The sequence below is a fragment of the Microtus pennsylvanicus genome, chromosome 22 (genome assembly GCF_037038515.1).
Source record: "Microtus pennsylvanicus isolate mMicPen1 chromosome 22, mMicPen1.hap1, whole genome shotgun sequence".
Classification (NCBI taxonomy): domain Eukaryota; kingdom Metazoa; phylum Chordata; class Mammalia; order Rodentia; family Cricetidae; genus Microtus; species Microtus pennsylvanicus.
This window is the reverse complement of record NC_134600.1, coordinates 12,243,612-12,266,796: the sequence shown is the minus strand read 5'-3', so window position 1 is coordinate 12,266,796 and position 23,185 is coordinate 12,243,612. Positions and strand designations below refer to the sequence as shown.

The 23,185-nt window shown below is 38.4% G+C and overlaps 1 protein-coding gene across 1 annotated transcript; it reads right to left on the bottom strand.

Annotated features, from left to right (window-relative positions):
- Nucleotides 1–4,354: 4,354 nt before the first annotated feature.
- On the bottom strand, nucleotides 4,355–16,547 carry LOC142839996 (uncharacterized). Its single transcript, XM_075956450.1, has 6 exons — nucleotides 16,514–16,547; nucleotides 16,268–16,323; nucleotides 14,173–14,791; nucleotides 13,138–14,088; nucleotides 4,535–4,843; nucleotides 4,355–4,449 (listed from the first exon to the last, which is right to left on the bottom strand). Exons 1-6 carry the CDS (start codon nucleotides 16,545–16,547, stop codon nucleotides 4,355–4,357), a joined length of 2,064 nt encoding a protein of 687 aa, XP_075812565.1.
- Between the last annotated feature and the right edge of the window lie 6,638 nt (nucleotides 16,548–23,185).

The following is a 23,185-nucleotide window of genomic DNA, read 5'->3' as shown; positions in this document are numbered from 1 at the left end:
TTGAGTTTTATTCATGATGATAGATGTGGATCTACTTTCATTCTTCCCCACATTGATATTCACTTGTGCCAGCATCATGTTAAATATGCTTTCTTTTTCCATCATATATTTTTTTGTTCTTTGACAAAATTCAGGTGTTGTAGGTGAGTGGATTGATATCCGATTCTTAGAATCAGTTCCATTGGTCCTCCTGTCTGTTTTTGTGCCAATACCAGGCTCTTTTCAGTACTGTAGCTCTGTAGTAGATTTAAGTCAGGGAATGTTATGACTCCAGAAATTATTTTTTGCATACAGTTGTTTTGCATATCCTGCATTTTTTTTTGCTTTACTATATGAAGTTGAGTATTTTTATTTTGAGGTCTGTGAAGAATTTTTCTGATGTTTACATGGGAATGGCATTGAACCTGTAGATTGTTTTTGGAAAGGTTTTCATTTTTACTATCTTGATTTCTACCTAACAGGGGCAAGGGACATCTTCCCATTCTCCGGTGTCTTCTTCAGTTGTTTTCTTCAAAGTTTTAATGTTCATTTCCTACAGTACTTTCACTTTTTTAGTAAGTGATTCCATAATATTTTATATTATTTCTGCCTATGGTTAACGGTGATAATTCCATAATATATTAATTCTAGCCAACTTTTTCAAAAAATATTCCTTGTAACCACCTTCTATCTACCTTCCTGATGACCATTCCCAATCTTCTGATAAACATAATTATACCCCAATTTCTAAGGTAGCTTTTAAACAAAACATACAAGTAAACGTATGAGAGATTTGACTCTTCAAGCCTCTCGTATTTCAGTTAATGGTATCCTTTGGGCTTAAAAACATCATTGAATTTTATGATTTTATGGTTCTGGTTTGAGAGCCAAATTGGGTTTCTTTCACAGGCCGTTTTTTAATGTTTTGGCTGTCTTCAGGGACATTTTTTTTTTACCTAGTTCTAGATTCAGAGATAAAGTGCTTTTCTTTGGCTCTGGTTTCAGGCCCAATGTTAGAATACCCTTGCTGTAACCCATAATACTTCATAAAAGGTTTTATGAAATACAATCCTGGTTTAAAATAGAATAAATAGAGGTATCATGATGCTTAAACAGATTGTGGACAGTATCAAATTTTTCTCTACACAATAGCTGCTTTTAGTTAACTGACTGTAAGTGGCTTAAGATCTTAAAGAATAATTTAAAATGAGCCCCTAGCTTTTTCCTCAGGTCCAAAAGATTATGGTAATATGCACAAGCTTTATCAGATTGATTACACACAAAGTCTTACCCTCATAAGAAGCACAAAACAATATGACACTGAATTAGTTTATAGAGTTTCACTACAGTATGATGTTTTCTCATGTTTTTGAAGAATAAAGACATTAACTTCAGACTTTCTCCACAGGTAGGCTCATATTATGTATTTGGAGATGATTCAAGGAGCTGCCGGCCACAGCTGGCCTCAAATGGGGCCAAGGAAGATCCTCTATTAATCAATGACCTTCCTCCATCATTTCCCCTTTATCTGTTTAAACAAGTAGGAAAAGCTTTCACTTTAACATGGTAAAATTACATATAACAAAACAGTTACAATTTAGAATTACAATATTTACATCTATTTTATCTTTATCATAACTAAGGAATACTAAAACTATTCTTCAATTCCATCAAAGACTCCAGAAAGATACAATATTAGCTGGACGGTGAGAAATAAGCAACTTAGAAAACTCTAGAAATCACAGAGACATCTCACTTTCTGGACAGTCACCCAAAGTTCCTCTGTAAAGTTGGGGCATCCATCTTCGGCCTACAGTGCCATAGTTTCCAGCAGACATTTCAATGAAGCAGGAAATTTCAAAGGCAGTTCAGTCACTATCTGCTGTGTCCTGCAGAATGTCTCACAGACTCTTTCATGAATCAGGAACTCCGAATGATCATCTCACCTTTAGGCAAGTTCAGCAGTCCTCTCTCTGAGGATTTTCTGTGTCCAGTTTATGCAGTAGTCCAGGCAAGAGCAGTTTCTTGCCCAAATGGCTATCAAACTCCATAAGGAACCTCTTCGATGCCCATCTTCCTCTTGAAGCAGCTGATGTTGCCAGGAGCAGATGTGTCTCATTGCCATGCAAAACCCTAAGTTATTAAAATATTTTAAATGCCATATGCTGCAGTCTTTGAAAGATATGAAGAATGCCTATCTAAAATATATCTATGCACATCTAAAAAATCTAACATGACTACAAACTTGACTATTATAGATGAATATCTATTAATAACCTATATACATTACATTTTTAAATAAACTACACAATCACAATACCTTAATCAATATCAGAAATATATACACACATAACAAAATTGACCTTAAATTAGTATCAGTAAAGCAAGATTCATTTCAATCCAAATTATTTATATCTATATTATATCACCCTTTATATGTAAAAGAATATTTATAAACAATATTTGGGAATATGGACGTAGTTATTTCTCTCCAAACTGATTCCTGCTGTAAAGGGGTGCTGTTAGTCAGGTCTTTGAGGGTATAACCTGTGTGCTAGATTTGTCTCAGTTTGCAGATAAGTAATTTTCTGAAGGTGTTCACAGCAACCTTTCAGAAGGGCGCAGTCTATTATACCATATTAGAATAGAAGCAATCCATATGGTCTAATCCTGTGAAAACAAAAGAAGAATCTCTTTTCCAAAGTATCATATCCTTAGATCCAAATTCTGAAGTCAAGGTATTTTCAAAATATCTATCTTGGATGAGTTCAGCAGCATTTATAAACAAATACCTTTGAGCAGATGTTGGTCTTTCCTCACCATTAAAACAATTCAAAGAGCACAATAGCATAGAGTATCAAGATTCTCTGTGTATTTTCCATCTTTGAGCGGTTTTACTTTAACCTCTATTTCATTTATTTTTACTTTTATTTTATATTCTCTGTATATCTTTGTCCTGGAATAACTCTGTAGAGAAGGCTGTCCTTGAACTCTCAGAGATCTGCCTGTCTCTGCCTCCCAGGCATTGGGATTAAAGGTGTGTGCTACCACACCTTGAAGTCACAGAAGTCAATCTCCCTAGGCCTCCCAAGTGTTGGGATTAAAGGTGTGTACTACCAAAACCAAACACTCTCTTTCCTTTTTGTTTTTTACTTTAAGAACTTTAACTTTTAGCCTGCATATATTCTTAACACACTGTAAATCATTTAAAGGTTTTCTTTGTTTTTGAATCTCTCTTTACTATATATCTCCCTCTTTTTTTCTGACCACACAAGCTTTTAAACTACTGAGCAATATGGGCAGGATTAAAGCCGCGGCATTGGCGGCTAGATCCAGCCTTAGCTTTCAGCTTAACGGTGAAGGTACCAGCTTTAGCCATGTTTATTGCCACAAGTCTAAGGCGTTTCAAGGTCCCTGCCAGCAAGCAAGCTGGACCATTCTGCTCCCAGACCACACTCAATCAACTGCCTGCTTTAAGAGTCAGAGTCTGCCCTGGCAGGACAGCTCAGAACAGGGCATTTTAAAATGGCACTTTATTCCTGCTACTGCTGAAAACAAACAAGCATTCAGTTGGCTTTTATCAACACCATTTAAGTGTTTCTTGGCAGGATCTCTTAAGAGATGCAGGGTTTTGCAGCTAAAGCTCAGTCAGGAAGCCTCTCTTAGATGAGAGTGCTTGCTTGCCTCTAGCAAGCAGAGCAGAATGAGAAATTGCTGCTACCAAGAAAACATGCTTTACTCTATTCTTTCCCACGCTTTTTGTGGAAGCAGTTGTCCACATCGGCACCATTCTGTTGAAGGACCTTCGGGCCGCTTCCTGAAACCCAGCTCCCGGGTGCCTAGCTAGCTTATGCCCAAAAATAACAACACACAAATTGTATAAATGAAAACACTGCGTGGCCCATTATATCTAGCCTCTTCTAGGCTAAATCTCACATATTAATTTAGCCCATTTCTAATCTGTGTAGCAGCAAGAGGTGCGCTTACCGGGAAAGATTCAGCATGTCTGCCCTGGTGGCAGGCTGCATCGCATTTTCCCCGGACAGGAGAGGAAAAGACGTCGGCTTCACTTCCCTCTCCCTCCCGGCATTCTGTTCTGTCTACTTCAGCCACCTAAGGGCTGGCCTATCAACTGGGCAAGGCAGTTTCTTGATTAACCAATGACCTTCCTCCACCTACCACAAATTCCATTCATTAATATCTTTACAGTAGGTGCTATATTATGCCTTTCAAGAGTACAGGAGTTCTGTTCTGTAAAGGCCTTACCACACTGATTTCACTCCTAAGGTTTCTTTCTAGCATGCATTCTTTTATGAATGTGAACACTGTTTTCATATTCAAAGGTCTTAACACACTGATTGGATTCATAGGGTTTCTATCCAGTATGTGATCTTTTATGCCTTTGAAGTTGACTATAATATGCAAAGGCCTTGCCACACTGATTGCATTCATAGGGTTTCTCTTCAGTGTGTATTGTTTTATGTATTTGAAGACCACGAAGTTGGGTAAATGCCTTACCAACCTGATTACATTCATAGGGTTTCTCTCCAGTTATGTGTTCTTTTATGCAATTGAAGATGACTATGACTTGCAAAGGCCTTGCCACACTGATTACATTCATAGGGTTTCTCTCCAGTATGTGTTCTTTTATGCAATTGAAGGGAACTATGACGTGTAAATGCCTTACTGCACTGATTACATTCATGGGGTTTCTCTCCAGTATGTGTTCTTTTATGCAATGTAAGAGAACTATGACTTGCAAAGGCCTTACCACACTTATTACATTCATGGGGTTTCTCTCCAGTATGTGTTCTCTTATGCAATTGAAGATGACTACGATGTGCAAAGGCCTTACCACACTGATTACATTCATAGGGTGAAGGTGTAAGTCACAAACAATGCCACACCAATTTGGGATTATGATTAATAGGGTGATATTTATTTAAAGGGGAAAAACTTACAGATCACTGTCCCATGCAACAGCCCTCTACGCGACCAGGAGTCTAGTCGCCGGCGGAGCAGGAAGTGAAGAGAGAGAGGAGAGGGAAGTGGCCGCTTTTGTAAAGGGAGAGAGACCACGCCCCAAGGGGCTGGTATCTCAGCGGCGATAGGCTGGAGGAGTGGGAGGACCTCCCGCAACACCTCCCCCTTCTGTTTAAATAAGAGAGTTCTAAACCTACTATGAAATTATATACAATAAGTACAAATATCCTATTCTAACTAGCTTAGGTCTTGTATAATAAATAACTTGGCCAAGTCATGAGAGAAAGTAATTACATTTATATAGTCTTCAACCCCATCAAAGATCTGAGAAGGGAAATAATGTTACCTGGGTAATTAGGAAGTTCAGTAAAACAACTTCCAAAACATGCAACAAATCACAGAGACAACTAGCTACCTAGGCAATCACCCAAAGTCACATTAGCAGCGTTGAAGCAACGAACTTTGGCTAAGGCCTAACATAACTGACACACCATTTTCAAAGGCAAGCAACTTTCAAAACTATCTTACCCTGTCTTGGCAGGATAAGACAGCCCTGTTTTATCCATTGATGCATGCTCTGTATCTTTGTCAGTGGTTGAGGTATGGGCATTTCTTTGCCCCAAGGCCAGTTCTGCCAAAAAGAAATGCTCCAGGTGGAGTGTCTTTGGTGCTCAACATTCTCTCGGGAATAGAGTGGTGTTGCCAGGAGCAATTGTGTCTCACTACCACAAAACTCTGAGTTAGATTAATGGCCATTTTCTACAGCTCTTTGAAGAAGTTGAAGATTATCTATCTATACTGAGTATAATCTCTATATATCTAAAGAACCTGATTAGTCTAATTATAAATGACAAACTTAGATGACTATTAGTCTATATAATTCTCAATATCTATCTAACTTAAAGGCTAAGACAATAGGGCTGGAGAGATGGCTCAGTGGCTAAGAGCATTGCCTGCTCTTCCAAAGGTCTTGAGTTCAATTCCCAGCAACCACATGGTGGCTCACAACCATCTGTAATGAGGTCTGGTGCCCTCTTCTGGCCTGCAGACATACACACGGACAGAATATTGTATACATAATAAATAAATAAATATTAAAAAAAAGAAATGAGCTCTCCCTTTAAAAAAAAAAAGACTAAGACAATAAACGACTGTGAAACAAATGAGGACAATGACCTCCAAATATAAACAATGTACAAATATACATTGCAGTAGGTAAATGTATATCAATACACAAACATTATATAAGTATCTTAATCAGAGGTAGAAATGTACACTGCAATATGGTAAATATATACAATACAATATATGTCAATACATAAAAAATGTTTTAAACAGAGGTAGAAACATGAATGCATACAATAGTCAATACAATTTAACTTTGTATCAATATACAAGAATCTATATCAATATATTTGTCTAACAACAGTAACTCACAATTACAAATCTATTATCCCATCATCCCTCTTTTTTTTTTTCAAAATGATCCCTGAGCTTATAAAATTCCTCCCCCAACTCTCAATCGTATACTAATTATAATCAACCCCTAAATGATGCCCCTAAACCCAAGGGCAAACTTTACTGGGAGAGGGGACGTCGTCCTCTAAAATTACTTCCAGCTGTCATAGGGGCGACGTTCTTTCTGGGGGATCCTGTGAAAGTAAAATGATGGTTAAATTTCAAGATCAATGTCTTTTAAAATTGCCAATAGACTCTGAGTATTTTGTGCAGGTCTGGCCAAAATGTTGTATAAGATGTGCACCATTTCAGCTAACCAAGTTGGAACTGTCTTGTGCAGCTGGTATCCAAAGCAGGTCTTGTTGTAGCGCTATCAGTATCATGACGTCATATCAACCAGGTGGAGTTGTTGTTATGGGGCCCCATCTTCTTCCTGGAAACTTCAAATGTCACTTCAGGAAAAACTCATTGTTCATTATGAAAAACTTAAGCATTAATCATATAGACATATATATATATATATATTCAATGAAAGACATGATAGATATATTCAATGAAAAGTATGATAGATATGAAGAAAAGCAAAGATGTTTTCTTTTTTTTTTCAAATATTTATTTATTATGTATACAATATTCTGTCTGTGTGTATGCCTGAAGGCCAGAAGAGGGCGCCAGACCTCTTTACAGATGGTTGTGAGCCACCATGTGGTTGCTGGGAATTGAACTCAGGACCTTTGGAAGAGCAGGCAATGCTCTTAACCACTGAGCCATCTCTCCAGCCCCGCAAACATGTTTTCTAAACTCATATTTCTTTCTGTCCCATATCATGGCTCTTGACATGAGACAGAAACTCCAGAAACTCTGGGTTTTTCTCTTACTAACAGGCTTGGAATTGGAGAAGGACTGAGCCAGAGTCCAACTTCAAAACCAGCTTTATAAATTTAGAAATATGGTTTAATATTACTTACACAACCCTTTCGGTTTTCTTGATATTTCCTATTGGGCAGGTATTTTTCCATCTGTCAGTATCCAAATATCCAGGGTCCCTTGAATTTTTCAAAGATGAGTGTTTTCCTGTGGAGATAAGAACAGAACCCTGCCCCCATTCTATATGTTTTTCTTACCATCTGTATGAATATCATCATTGTAGATAAGTTGTCATTTCTCCTTTCCAAGAGGTTTCTCCTCTTCAAATCAAAACTTTATTAATTTTGATGGTATCCACAATTTTTCTTCTCCTGTGGAAACAAGAGCAAAACCCCTTCCCCAACGTAGCACATCTCCTGGCTTCCACTGAGAGGTCAGCACATCTTTGAAATAAATCGGTTGATTTAGTTCAGCAGACTTTTCCATTATCCAATGTCTTTCTGCTGCTGTCGTTCCTTTCTCACTAGCGTTGAGAAAATTCAAGGTTAATAAAGCATTATGTAATCTATTTCTGGGGGTATTTTCAGTCCCTTTCTGTTTGTTCAGCATATCCTTTATAGTACGATTTGATCTTTCTATAACTGCCTGACCTGTAGGATTGTTTGGTATACCTGTAATGTGTTTTATATTATAATAATCAAAAAAGCATTTCATTTTCTTAGATACATATGCTGGACCATTATCTGTCTTTATTTGTGCAGGTATACCCATGATGGCCATAACTTCCAATAAATGTGTGATTACTGAATCAGCCTTTTCTGAGCTCAGGGCAGTAGCCCATTGAAAACCTGAATACGTGTCTATGGTGTGGTGTACATATTTTAATTTACCAAATTCCATAAAGTGGAACACATCCATCTGCCAGATTTCATTTCTCTTAGTACCCTTTGGGTTACTCCCTGCAGGCAACGGTGTTTGATTATAGAAAGAACAAGTAGGACATCTCTTTATAATGTCCTTAGCTTGTTGCCAAGTAATGGAAAATTCTTTCTTTAGGCCTTTACTATTGACATGATGCTTCTTATGAAATTCTGAGGCCTGCAACACACTTCCAATCAATAATTGATCAATCTCAGCATTGCCTTGGGCTAGAGGACCAGGCAGACCTGTATGGGACCGGATGTGTGTTATGTACATCGGACAAAGTCTGTTCCTGATTATGTCTTGTACCTGGATAAACAATGAAGTCAACTCTGTGTCATCTGGTATAAATTCAGCTGTCTCAATATGCAAGATAACTCTTTCTGCATATTGTGAATCTGTAACTATATTAAGAGGTTCTTTAAAATCCCTTAGCACCATAAGAATGGCATATAATTCTGCCTTCTGGACAGAATTATAAGGGCTTTGTTCCACCTTACCCAATTCATCTGACTTGTAACCTGCTTTCCCTGATTTATTTGCATCAGTATAGAAAGTACGGGCTCCAGTTATTGGAGCATCACGTACAATTCTAGGAAGAATCCAAGAAGTTCTTTTTATGAGGTTAAGTCTACCACTTTTGGGATAGTTGCTATTAATTTCTCCCAAAAAATTAGCACAAGCTCTTTGCCACGGTTCATTGTCTTCCCATAACTTTTTTATTTCTTCAGTAGTAAAAGGCACTATAATTTCTGCTGGGTCTATACCTGCTAGTTGACGAAGTCTCAGCTTACCTTTTATAATTAATTCAGAGACTTTTTCCACATAAGTTTTTAATTTTTTACTTGGTTTATTAGGTATAAATATCCACTCTAAAATAATATCTTCCCTCTGCATTAGAATCCCTGTAGGAGAAATTCTGGAAGGCAATATGACTAGGATGCAGCTAAGATTTGGGTTTACCCTGTCCACATGTGCCTCCTGTAATTTTTCCTCAATCATTGTCAGTTCCTTTTCTGCTTCAGCTGTCAGTTCTCTTGGACTATTCAAATCTTTATTACCATCTAAGGTTTTGTTTAAATGAACTATTAGATCAGGTGTTATCCCAACAGCTGGTCGTAGACTGGAAATGTCTCCTAGCAATCTTTGGAAGTCATTAAGAGTCTTTAAGCGGTCTCTCCTAATTTGTGCCTTTTGCGTTTTAATTTTCTCTAACCCTATTCTGTAACCTAGGTAATTAATAGAATTTCCTCTTTGAATCTTTTCAGGGGCAATTTGTAATCCCCACCTAGGCAAGACTTTCTTTACTTCTTCAAACATCCTTTCTAAAGTATCTTTATTTGAATCAGATAACAAAATGTCATCCATGTAATGATAAATGATGGACTTGGGGAATTGTTTACGAATTATTTCCAATGGCTTACTTACAAAATATTGGCACAGTGTAGGACTATTGAGCATACCCTGTGGGAGGACAGTCCACTGATATCTCTTATTAGGCTGAGAATTATTATAAGTAGGCACAGTGAAGGCAAATTTTTCTCTATCCTTTTCTTGTAACGGTATAGTGAAAAAACAATCTTTCAAATCAATAACTATAAGAGGCCATCCTTTTGGTAACAGAGAAGGCAAAGGAATTCCAGACTGTAGTGGGCCCATAGGTTGAATTACTTTGTTGACAGCTCTTAGATCTGTCACCATTCTCCATTTACCAGATTTCTTTTTTACAACAAACACAGGAGAATTCCAAGGGCTGGTTGATTCTTCAATATGGTGAGCATCTAGTTGCTCTTGCACCAGCTGTTCCAATGCCTGTAGTTTATCTTCAGCTAGAGGCCACTGTTTGATCCATATTGGCTTCTCAGTTAGCCATTTTAAAGGTAGGGCTGTTGGTACCTCTAAAGGTTTGGTATTTGCTGTATGTTCTTGTACAGCCTGAATGGCTGGTGACCTTTTTCCATAGTACCTCATCATATCCTTCACCGAATTATGAATTCCTGGAAATACAGGAATGTTAATCTGGGTATTCCATTGCTGTAGCAGGTCACGGCCCCATAAATTTATGGCAATATTGGCTATATATGGCCTTAGTCTTCCTATTTGCCCTTCGGGCCCTATGCATTCAACCCATCTTGTGCTTTGTTTTACACGAGATAGGGTTCCAATTCCTAGGAACTGAACATCTACCTCTTGAAGAGGCCAATTCGGATGCCAAGATTCTGGGGTAATGATACTTACATCCGCACCTGTGTCTAATAAGCCTTCAATAAAAGTGCCATTTATACAGACTCTTAGCTTTGGTCTTTGATCATTAATAGAAGTCTGCCAAAATATACGTTTACTCTGTCCTACTGGGTTTTTTGACTCATCCTCCACACGTAATTCATCATTTAGACCAGTATTACTTTTTACAGCAGAAATTGGAGCTTTTAATTTTCTTGGTGAGGCACGTTCTCCACTGTGACTGGGAATGACTGGGCCACTGTTGGCTTGGGGGCCTGCGAGAGGCCCCCCATGGAGTTTCCCGATGATATCGGATTGCCCCGTCTATCTGTTGTTGACCTACATTTGTTGGACCAATGCCTGCCTTTACCACATCTCCTACATATACCTGAAGGCCGAGGTCTCCTATTTTTGTCATTCCCAGAAGAGATATTATTCCTAGAAATTCTTTGCCTGCAATCCCTTTGTAAATGTCCTAATTTACCACAATTAAAACACCTGGCAGTTTGATGTCTCCTCATTGCTTTGGAAATCACTTCTCCTACCCAAGATTCATCATTATAGCTAAACGTCTCAACATTCATCGTATGCTGAATCCATTCATCCATAGGTGCTGATGTAGACTTTAAAGGCCCAATTATCTTTTTGCATTCTATGTTTGCATTCTCAAAAGCTAGAGATTCAAGAAGTATTCGTCTAGATTCTGGGTCTGTTACCCCTATGTCCAGAGCCTTAATCAATCTTTGCAAAAAGTCAATAAAGGGTTCTCTCTGTCCCTGCCTAATTCTGGTATATGATTCAACCCTTTTTGCTGGATCTTGTATCCTATTCAAAGCATTTAAAGGTGCTTGGTGACATAGACACAGTACTTCATCATCATAAAGAGCTTGGACCTGTGGATCAGCATATTCTCCTGCACCAAGAATTTGATCTTGGGACACCTCAATACCTTTTGCTCTTCCTTGCTGTTCCATATGTTTGGATTCTTCTCTGAAATAAATTCCAAACATCAAGGAAGGTCCCTTATCTAAAACTGCAGACACTAACTGATGGAAATCATGGGGGATAGCTCTAGCATTAGAAGCCCAAGTCTTTATCATTTCCTTTACATATGCATTGTGCAAGCCAAAATTAACAACAGCTTGCTTAATTTCTTTCAGATCATTCATTGCTATTGGTGTCCATCTAGCTTCTCTGACTCCCTTTGAGCCTTTAGAAGTTGACGCTTTGTCAGAATCAAGTATAGGGTATGTCGCTAGAACCCTGGGTAAGCCAGTTCTAATAGCTGGTGGAGGCATTGTATCCTGTCCTTGTGCCTCCTTACTCTGTTCACCAGCTGCAATAATTTCTCCAATCTTTTCAAATCTTTTTATCATTGTCTCTCTTAAATCCTGAATCTCTTGACCTGTATATATTTCCAGTGATTTCACTGAGGTATCAATTTTTTGGTCCCCATTCTGCACCTGTGATTCCAAAGCTTTAATTTTTTCCTTCAAAGATAACATGTCCTCCTTAGACTTTTCTTGTATATCATGTAGATTCCCATCTTGGAGGTACATTCTGTCTGTTACCTTATCAAAACTTTGTGATAAACTCTGAAGGTCAAATTCAATAGCCTGAACCCTTTCAGGTAACTTTCTAATACCCTTGGATATGGAATCAATTTTGTCTGTCATAGTATCCACTTGTTCAGATAACCTCTGATTTTCAATAATTTTAATCCTGTCAATTAGTTGTTCATTATTAGTTCGTAAAGATTCTATCATTCTTAGGAGTGCCATATTCATCCTTAATGATAGAATATGGAAAAGAAAACTGAAGCCTAGTAACAAGCAAATTAAGGTATTCCCATAATCATATAGACCTCGTATGATGTAATTCATTGTATTAGTAAATACAAAATTACTAATCCATTGTATTAGTGAAAACAAAGCAGTAAAATTTGCGTTAGAAACGAAAATTGCCATATTACCTATTGTCCAGCAGGTGGCGCTGTTTCAGAATCGCGATGAAAACATGGTCCTGTTTCAGTGCCTTAGTAGATGTTAAAAACTGGAAAACACAAGTTTCTCAACAAAGTAAATGTAATTAAATCAATTCCAGAGATGGAACCAGAAACCCAGAATCCAGGGGTAGAGAAGAGCAATCTGGAAGCTGCTTATGCCTCCACGTGACAGAGTCACCCTGAGGGGTTGCAGCTTTCAGCAACCGCGTGCTCTGGTTCGTGCCACTTTAAGAGCTGTGCTTGCAAGGGAGATTTAAAAACAACTCAGAAAAGAGCAAACCATGGGAGGCCAAGGCCGCCACTGCAAGGCACAGGTAGCGGCTGAGGAAGCAAGGGCTCCCGCCAAGCCGAACTTGCGGCCGCCAAGCCGAACTTGCGGCCGCCAAGCAGAACTCGCGGCTGCGAGCCGTGAGAGGTTCTAAAACCAAACGTTGGGTGCCAAAATGAAGGTGTAAGTCACAAACAATGCCACACCAATTTGGGATTATGATTAATAGGGTGATATTTATTTAAAGGGGAAAAACTTACAGATCACTGTCCCAGGCAACAGCCCTCTACGCGACCAGGAGTCTAGTCGCCGGCGGAGCAGGAAGTGAAGAGAGAGAGGAGAGGGAAGTGGCCGCTTTTTTAAAGGGAGAGAAACCACGCACCAAGGGGCTGGTATCTCAGCGGCGATAGGCTAGAGGAGTGGGAGGACCTCCCGCAACAATAGGGTTTCTCTCCAGTATGTGTTCTTTTATGCAATTGAAGAGAACTATGACGTGTAAATGCCTTACCACACTGATTACATTCATGGGGTTTCTCTCCAGTATGTGTTCTTTTATGCAATTTAAGGGAACTATGATGTGCAAAGGCCTTACCACACTGATTACATTCATAGGGTTTCTCTCCAGTATGTGTTCTTTTATGTCTTTGAAAAGCACTGTTGTAAGCAAAGGCCTTAGAACACTGATTACATTCATAGGGTTTCTCTCCAGTATGTGTTCTTTTATGCACTTGAAGATGACTACGTTGTGCAAAGGCCTTACCACACTGATTACATTCATGGGGTTTCTCTCCAGTATGTGTTCTTTTATGCACTTGAAGATGACTATGAATTGCAAAGGCCTTACCACACTGATTACATTCATAGGGTTTCTCTCCAGTATGTGTTCTTTTATGCACTTGAAGATGACTATGACTTGCAAAGGCCTTACCACACTGATTACATTCATAGGGTTTCTCTCCAGTATGTGTTCTTTTATGCACTTGAAGATGACTATGACTTGCAAAGGCCTTACCACACTGATTACATTCATAGGGTTTCTCTCCAGTATGTGTTCTTTTATGCAATTGAAGGGAACTATGATGTGTAAATGCCTTACCGCACTGATTACATTCATGGGGTTTCTCTCCAGTATGTGTTCTTTTATGCAATTGAAGGGAACTATGACGTGCAAAGGCCTTACCACACTGATTACATTCATAGGGTTTCTCTCCAGTATGTGTTCTTTTATGCACTTGAAGATGACTACGTTGTGCAAAGGCCTTACCACACTGATTACATTCATGGGGTTTCTCTCCAGTATGTTTTCTCTTATGCAATTGAAGATGACTATGATGTGCAAAGGCCTTATCACACTGATTACATTCATAGGGTTTCTCTCCAGTATGTGTTCCTTTATGAGTTTGAAAAGCACTGTTGTAAGCAAAGGCCTTAGAACACTGATTACATTCATAGGGTTTCTCTCCAGTATGTGTTCTTTTATGCACTTGAAGATGACTACGTTGTGTAAAGGCCTTACAACACTGATTACATTCATGGGGTTTCTCTCCAGTATGTGTTCTTTTATGCACTTGAAGATGACTATGAATTGCAAAGGCCTTACCACACTGATTACATTCATAGGGTTTCTCTCCAGTATGTGTTCTTTTATGCACTTGAAGATGACTATGACTTGCAAAGGCCTTACCACACTGATTACATTCATAGGGTTTCTCCCCAGTATGTGTTCTTTTATGCAATTGAAGGGAACTATGATGTGTAAATGCCTTACCGCACTGATTACATTCATGGGGTTTCTCTCCAGTATGTGTTCTTTTATGCAATTGAAGGGAACTATGACGTGCAAAGGCCTTACCACACTGATTACATTCATAGGGTTTCTCTCCAGTATGTGTTCTTTTATGCACTTGAAGATGACTACGTTGTGCAAAGGCCTTACCACACTGATTACATTCATGGGGTTTCTCTCCAGTATGTTTTCTCTTATGCAATTGAAGATGACTATGATGTGCAAAGGCCTTCCCACACTGATTACATTCATAGGGTTTCTCTCCAGTATGTGTTCCTTTATGTTTTTGAAGAGCACTATTCTCAGCAAAGGCCTTAGCACACTGATTACATTCAAAGGGTTTCTCTCCAGTATGTGTTCCTTTATGAGTTTGAAGAACACTGGATTGAGTAAAGTCTTTACCACACTGATTATATTCATAGGGTTTCTCTCCAGTAGGTGTTCTTTTATGCCTTTGAAGATGATTGTGATGAAGAAAGGTTTTATCACATTGCTTAATTTTCGAGCCTTTTTCTCCGGTAAGTGTTTTTTCATTCCTTAGAAGATGAGTGTTATAACTCAAGGCTTTAGCACAGTGAGAATATACGGAAAACGCCGCTCCAGTTTGATTTCTTTCAATCCTGCAAGGATAATTTACGCATGTTAAAGTTTCACCACATTCAATGGACTGTGAAACCTCATATCTATAGGAATTAACTTCACATTTTTTCCAATTGTAAAAAGGAATCAAACATTATGGTTCTATATCTTTGTTTTAAATCATGTTTTGTTCACCCATTAGGGGTCATTTTGCATCTCAAAAAATATTTGTGATGATAATTTCCTTTGTGCCATGGTTTACCTTTTCATCTATACCTATATTTTTCTATTAAATTTTTTACATTTTTGAAGAGAACTGCATACACTGAGTGCTTTACCAACTTTACTACATTTATAAATTTTACTATATCGTGAATCATTATACATTTGCTAAGTGAACTAAGACACCTAAAAGTATTTGCACAGACCTAGAACTCATGGTGGTTTTTTCATAATGTATGTTTAAGTATTAACAATGATGGTAGAAAATGAATTAACGTTGTATTCTTGTATCAAATTCAACAAGTATACTCTACATAGGAACTACATTTTATCTTCTTAATTGTTCTTAAGGAGAGGTATGCTAAATATTTGCATATCCCTATGCTCATACTCTTGTGTCAAGAGTAACATATGATATATATAGGAAAGGAAGAATAGTCAATAAAAGATTTCCACATTGAATCCTCACGGTTTGACTTTCTGTTCCTCAGAGGCTTGTGGTATAGGTATTAAGGTTTCTCCACAACACCTGCCCCTTGATCCTTGACTCCAACAGCTGCTTTCATTAAACTTAACACAGTCACAAAAACTATATGAGTAATACAAGACTTACTTACCATGGGCTATTGATTTAGTAGAAAGGTTTGCAGCTATATTCATCATCACTGAAATGTGTATACATTTTCTGTCATGAGTAACAAGAAACAAAAGGACTGGCAGATGTATAATCTAGCTCTCATGATTAATGCTAAAATCTGTTTAGTCATTGCTTCCCAGAATTTTTCTTAAATGAATGCCTTGCAAATGCAATTCATATACAGGAAATTGAGTTATATGGATTTGTGAGAATTTATTAACCATCAATTCATTTGAAGCTGTGCTTATTTACACTGTTGTTTTGTTTAAAAGTGTCATAACACATTACAAACTCATCAGAGGCACATTGTTATAAACTTGCATAAGAAAATTACCTTACATGCCTTCTACACCATTGACGATGTTTTTCAGTGTTATGGTCTTCCCAAATGTATCCTAAAATATAGTACCAGAATATGTATGTTATAGTATTTAACATTGTGAAATAATTAGCTTATTATCCTAAGAACTATGACTGTGTTGTTCACCTCATTCTCCTTCTTTCTAAATCAAATTACAGAACAACAACATAAACCAAGGAAGAGTTGTCTCCATATTTTGAAACATGAAAGAAATTTATTTTTACCAATAGTAGTGAGGTTCCTGTAGGTCTCGAGCATCACATCTTTGTAGAGATTCTTCTGGGAAGCATCCAGCAAATCCCACTCTTCCTTACTGAAGTTGATATGCACATCATCATAGGTCACTGCCTTCAAAAATATACCACACGTGTGTACAATGTAAGCATGACAGTGGCAACATTGGAATGCATACTTCTTTGAAAGTACAGTTGTATGATGCTGGTGTTACCCACTCTTATTCCATGACATAGACAGTCACTTTAGAATGATATTTAAAAGGAGAGTCAATTCTTTTATTTCTGTACCCTTTGTACCACCTTATAAGAGAAATATCTATGCATAGGGAGAGAAAAACAGAAAAGATCAACAGTACATTGTATGCATGAGAATATTGTACAAAAAAAACTACTGGCTACAGAAAGGAAGAATAGATGGACAAACTGGGTGTATTGAAGTATTGTGCCTTTAACCACAACACTCAGAAAACAGAGGTGGGAATATTTGTCTCTGAGTTGAATGCCAGTCAAGTCTAAGCAATCAGGTCCAGGAGAGGTGGAAATACACATTGAGACCCTGTTTCCATTGCAAACCGGAATGAAACAAACAATGGGATACAAAGAACTGAAAGACTTTTATTGAACTTTCCACAAAGAATTGTTTTCACTCCAGTTAATGACTCAGAATACTCAGGCAGTATTAATGTTATGAATACATGGCATCTTGGCAATCAGAGTGATGCCCTCTGTCAATTTTTAAAATTCAAGAAATTATGAAGCTCAGCACAGCAGTATATACTTGACATAAAAAATACCTACATTCTAGCACCATCATCCAATAACATAAAAACAAATAGAGCCAGGAATGATGCCTCCCTTTAGTTACAGGAATTGAGAGCCACACAGTTACTCAGATAAACAAACGAAACAATTAAAACAGCAGGTTACCAAACTTCAGAGGTCTGAATAACAACTGTTTCTGCTATATTTTATGTGATTTACAGATCGAGCCTATAATGATGTTAAAAGCATTTCAGTATAAGTAGGAAGCTGGCTGATTAATGTCAAGCACAACACAGTAGATTATTTATTTTTTTTATTTTTTGGTTTTTTCCAGACAGGGTTCCTCTGTGGCTTTGGAGCCTGTCCTGAAGCAAGCTCGGTAGACCAGGCTGGTCTCGAACTCACAGAGATCTGCCTGCCTCTGCCTCCCGAGTCCTGGGATTAAAGGTGTGCGCCACCATCGCCCAGCTAACACAGTAGATTTAAATGTCAGGAAATTACTTGAGGGTATTGAGATTCATTGGATACAATGAGAAATTTCATATAGAAAGGCTTATTCTCCTACTAAGGATCCACAGATAATTGAGAGAAAACGACTATGGAGAGAAACTTGTTCAAATACATGATCTTTTCTGGGAGGTGCACGCCTTTAATCCCAGCAGTCAGGAGGCAGTGGCAGGGGGATCTCTGTGAGTTCCAGAACTGCCTGGTCTACAGAGCTAGTTCCAGGACAGGCTCCAAAGCCACAGAGAAACCTTGTCTCAAAAAAAACTAAAAAAATAAATAATAATAATAATAAAATAAATAAATAAAAATAAAATAAAATTTATTTTGTCCTACATGGATTATGGTCCAAGATGCGAATTATGCTCTATCTACCTGCCGAACACAATGCACTCCTTTGTCCCCTTGACCTAAGCTTCACTGGATCACACCTTTGCAGCTAGTGGCAGGATTACATTAAAAGCATTCTAATCATGCATCACTAGAAGATCAATATCATCATTTCCTACCAGTTCCTAAACTATTTGTAATCTTTAGAACACAAATCTGAAATTGGAATGCAATACTGACAACTTCTGGAATCTAGAGCTTCAGTTTTCTAATCTCTCTTCCCACTGCACACCAAGAGCAGTGTCCTTGTGTGTACTCTGGACAATCAGCATCATATCCTGAATTTCCAGAGTCTCCCCTGCCCCAATAAATTCATATACAGGGAGGCTCAGAGGATAAGGGCCACTGCCAAAATGAACCACATGGATCAACATAACTACAGTCTTGCTCATGATCAGTCCAAGTCATAGCAGAAATGACAGTTCAACAGCTCTGAACACCCAACACTCACCACGGTATAGCTTGTGATCTTCCTTACTACTCCTTACACCAGAGGCAGAAGAGAATCATGGAAAGAACCCACAAACTGTCTGCCACTAGTACTCCTGATTTCTAACCCTTCCCAGAATTCCTCACAGGCTAGGGCTACCCAGATGGGCCTCACAATATGAGCAGCTCCTCTATCAGAGATCAAATGACTCAGACAGAACAGTCCTTCCAGTTCTGCGCTGCCAGCCCAGCAGACAGGGACCTAGTTTAGAAAGACTGTATTTAGTACACCTTATTCTACTCTCCTACACCACATCCTGTTTCTCATCCAAAGCACAGGGTCCTTTCTGTGCACATTCCATTGCACACTCACTTTCCAGTGCAGCCATCCCACTGCCTCAGAAATGGCAAATCCGGCAGACATACACAGGTCACATTCATAAAGTAAACACTGTTCCTGTGTAATGTGTTTATTTTGTAACTGTTGTTAGACAAAAACAGACCATGAATTAGAAAACAATCAGGATCATGTTAGGGCTTGGAGGGAGCAAAGACAATGTGAATATGTTGTACTTTTAATCTTAAAAATTATTTTGAAAAGTTGAAACAGACTTTATGACCCTGTGCTCCAGAGACTAGGGATTTGTATTAGAGCACAATATATATTTCTCATGTATTTTCCCTAAAGATGAAGATCTTATTCCAGAAAAGTAAGGGTCCTGTTAAGCAGGGACACAACATTTTACCCAGATCATCTATTTTGGATAACTACTGTAAATATCACACATTAGGTTTCAAGATAAGGTCAGTCCATACACAGATTGCCATTGTCTGTGGACTGCTAACAATGGTCAATCAGGATAACAATACAGCATCACAATTGACTACCTGATTCCACATAAGTAATCTCAGTGGAAAGAGGAAAGCTCTCACCCTCAGGCTAACCTCTCACTTCCTGTACTGTGTCTGCACCAGCTACAAAGTTGGTCAATGAGTTCAATTCTTATAACAATCCCTCTAGATTTCTATGTTCCCAGTAAAAGTCAGAAAGATCAACAGACTTTTAACTGCTCTATTTTTCTTTCTAACTGACTAGTGAAGGACAAACCTGGAAGGAGTTGCAGGACTGTCCTCCCAGAACTGGGCAGCAGAGGCAGAATTAGGTGTTCAAAATAATTCTCAATTTTTTTTTCGAGATAGTGTTTCTCTGTAGATTTGGTGACTATCCTGGAACTAGCTCTTGTAGACCAGGCTGGCCTCGAACTCCCGGAGATCTGCTTGCCTCTGCCTCCCAAGGGCTGGTATTAAAGGTGTGCGCCACCACCGACTGGCAAAATAATTCTCAATTACACAGCATGAGGCAAGCCTAAAGTATAGGAGACATTGATCTATATAGAAATCAACATACCTTGAAAGAAATGAAATGAAACTATTAATGACTTAGAAACTTTGGATAACAGAAACAAATAGAGATAAGAGCAGCAATACACTTAAGGAAAGTATTTGAGCCGGGCTAAGAGCAGCAATACACTTAAGGAAAGTATTTGAGCCGGGCAGTAATGTCGCACGCCTTTAATCCCAGCACTCGGGAGGCAGAGGCAGGCGGATCTCTGTGTGTCTGAGGCTTGCCTGGTCTACAAGAACTAGTACCAGGACAGGAACCAAAAGCTATGGAGAAACCCTGTCCAGAAAATCCAAAAAAAAAAAAAAAAGAAAAGAAAAAGAAAAAAAGAAAGTATTTGAAAATGATACCAAAAAGTGATTTTTAAAGTGATCATAATGCACTTTTAGATGGGCAGTGTGACTCAGGCCTTTAATCCCAGCACTCAGGAAGCAGAAGCAGGCAGATCATTGTTACTTTGAGGCCCACCTGGTCTACAAGATCTAGTTCTAGGACAGGCTCCAAAACTACAAAAAATCCTTTCTCAAAAAACCCAAAAAAGTACACTTTTAAGATTAAATAATATTTTCTATATTGACTTTAAAAAAGAGTAGGCTCTTCCCTAAGAGAGGGGATGTCATTAACAAGAGATAGATTGATGGTGCCGAAATACACATGTTGACTTTTGAGATCTGTAACCTGACACACAGAGTTAGGAAATGGCCTGTTTTGCAAATATCCAAGTAGACATAACTCTGTCAAGCAAGATTGATCATACCAAAAGCAATCTACAAATTGAATACAATGCTCATCAAAATCCCAGAAAAATTCTTCAAAGACTTCAAAAGAATGGTATTCAAATTCATATGAAAAAAACAAAAAACAAAAAAACACCCAGGAAAGCCAAAACAATCCTATACAATAAAAGACCTTCTGGAAGCATCACAATCCCTGACTTCAATCTTTACTACAGAGCTACAATACTGAAAACAGCCTGGTATTGCTGTAAGAACAGACAGGTGGAACAATGGAACCAAACAGAAGACCCAGATATCAACCCACACATCTTTGATCACCTGATTTTTGACAGGGAACCAAAAAAATATCAAATGGAAAAAAAGAAAGCATATTTAACAAGTGGTGCTGGCATAACTCGATATCAACATGTAGAAAAATGAAAATAGACCCATATCTATCACCATTCACAAAACTCAAGTCCAAATGGATCAAAGAACTCAACATGAAGCCAGCCACACTGAAACTTATAGAAGAGAAAGTGGGAAGTACACTTGAAGGCAATGGCACAGGGAAACACTTCCTAAATATAACCCCAGCAGCACAGACACTGAGAGAAACAATTAAATGGGACCTTCTGAAACTGAAAAGCTTCTGTAAATCAAAGGACATGGTCAACAAGACAAAATGACAGTGTACAGAATAGGAAAAGATCATCACTAACCCCACATCAGTCAGAGGTTTGATCTTTAAAATATACAAGGAACTCAAGAAATTGGACATCAAAAGAACACATCATTCAAGAAAAAATGGAGTAAAGACCTAAACAGAGAACAAAACAGAGGAATCTAAAATGGCTGAAAGACACTTAAGGAAATATTCAATATCCTTAGTTATCAGAGAAATGCAAATCAAAACAACTCTGAGACTATAACTGACACCTGAATATATGGCCAAGATCAAAAATACTGATGACAACTTATGCTGGAGAGGTTGTGGGGAAAAGGGAACATTTCTGCATGGCTGGTATGAATGCAAGCTGGTACAGCCCCTTTAGATATCAGTGTGGCAATATCTCAGAAAATTAGGAAACTACTTTTCTCACGACCCAGTAACACCACTTTGGGGTATATATCCAAAGGATGCTCAATCGTGCCACAAGGACATGTGCTCAACTATGTTCATAGCAGCTTTGTTTGTCCTAGCCAAAACCTGAAAACAACCTAAATGCTGCTCAACTGAAGAATGGATAAGAAAAATGTGGTACATTTACACCATGGAGTGCTACACAGCAGAAAAAATGATGACATCTTGAAATTTGCAGGGAAATGGATGGAACTTGCAAACATTATCTTGCATGAGGTAACCCAGACCCAAAAAGACAATTATCACATGTACTCACTCATAAGTGGTTTTAAAGCACAAAGCAAAGAAAGCCACCCTACAGACCACAAATCCCAGATCTTAGACAAAAATGAGGATGCTAAGAGAGACTTACAGAGCTCTAATCTACATGGGAAGTATAAAGTATAAAAAGACAAAATCTCCTGAGTAAACTGGGTGCATGCGGACCATGGGAGAGGGTTGAAGTGGGGAGGGAAAGGCAGGGAGTGAAGCAAAGAAAATTGTAGAGCTTAATAAATACCAATAAAAAAATCGATCATATCTGCAGAGGATAGTTGTCTAATTGCAAATTCAATGTTCCTTCAGTCAAGATAACCTTCCTAATCTGGACACCCACACAATCTGGTCTGTGTTCATTTACATGACATGAATTTACACATGCTGGGCAATTACAAACCTCTCCTGCTACCACAGTCAGGCCCTTTTTCATAGTGGTGGCTGCAACAGCTGATTGCCTATGCTGTGCCCCCTGCAGTGCACACAATAATCTATTCTTCCTATTGTGATCTGAGGACAGAAGAACTGCTCCATATGCAAATCCTTTTCCTGCTACAGCATTGGGCAGTCAACTACATGCCTCAAATGCATTATTTATTTACTGTTTTTTTTTTCTTTGAGACAAGGTATCTCTGTAGCTTTGATGACTGTCCTGGCTCTGTAGCTCTTGTAGACCAGCCTGGCTTCAGACTCACAGAGATCTGCATACATCTGCTCCCAAGTGCTTGGATTAAAGGCATGCATCACCACTGCCCAGCAAATACATAATTTTAATACTGTGAATTGGTACAGTCACTTAAGAACTTTGAGGGTGTAATATAGAGGACACTCAAGGTTGCCTAGGATAGCAACAAAGACGGACCAAATCTACCTGAGTCAACATAACAGAAGTTGACTCAGAAGCAATATTTCTATCAGTACAAAAATGCAGCTCTTCTAGAATTAATATGCCTTCCCAAGGAGAAATCACATCACACACTTAGGAGATTAAAAAGAAAAGTATCTTTAACGATGTTATGCATTGATCTCTGTCCAATGCTCAAGGGACAGAGGTTAGA

Bases quoted from the DNA above. Each gene is read 5' to 3' on its own strand.
- LOC142839996 (XM_075956450.1), bottom strand. From the start codon at position 16,547: ATGCTCGAGACCTACAGGAACCTCACTACTATTG. The intron at 14,089-14,172 runs ATACTGGAGAGA...ATAAAGGAACAC, and splicing joins TCAAGTGCATAAAAGAACAC to ATACTGGAGAGAAACCCTAT. The intron at 4,450-4,534 runs ATAACTGGAGAG...ATAAAACAATAC, and splicing joins TCAATTGCATAAAAGAACAC to ACACTGAAGAGAAACCCTAT.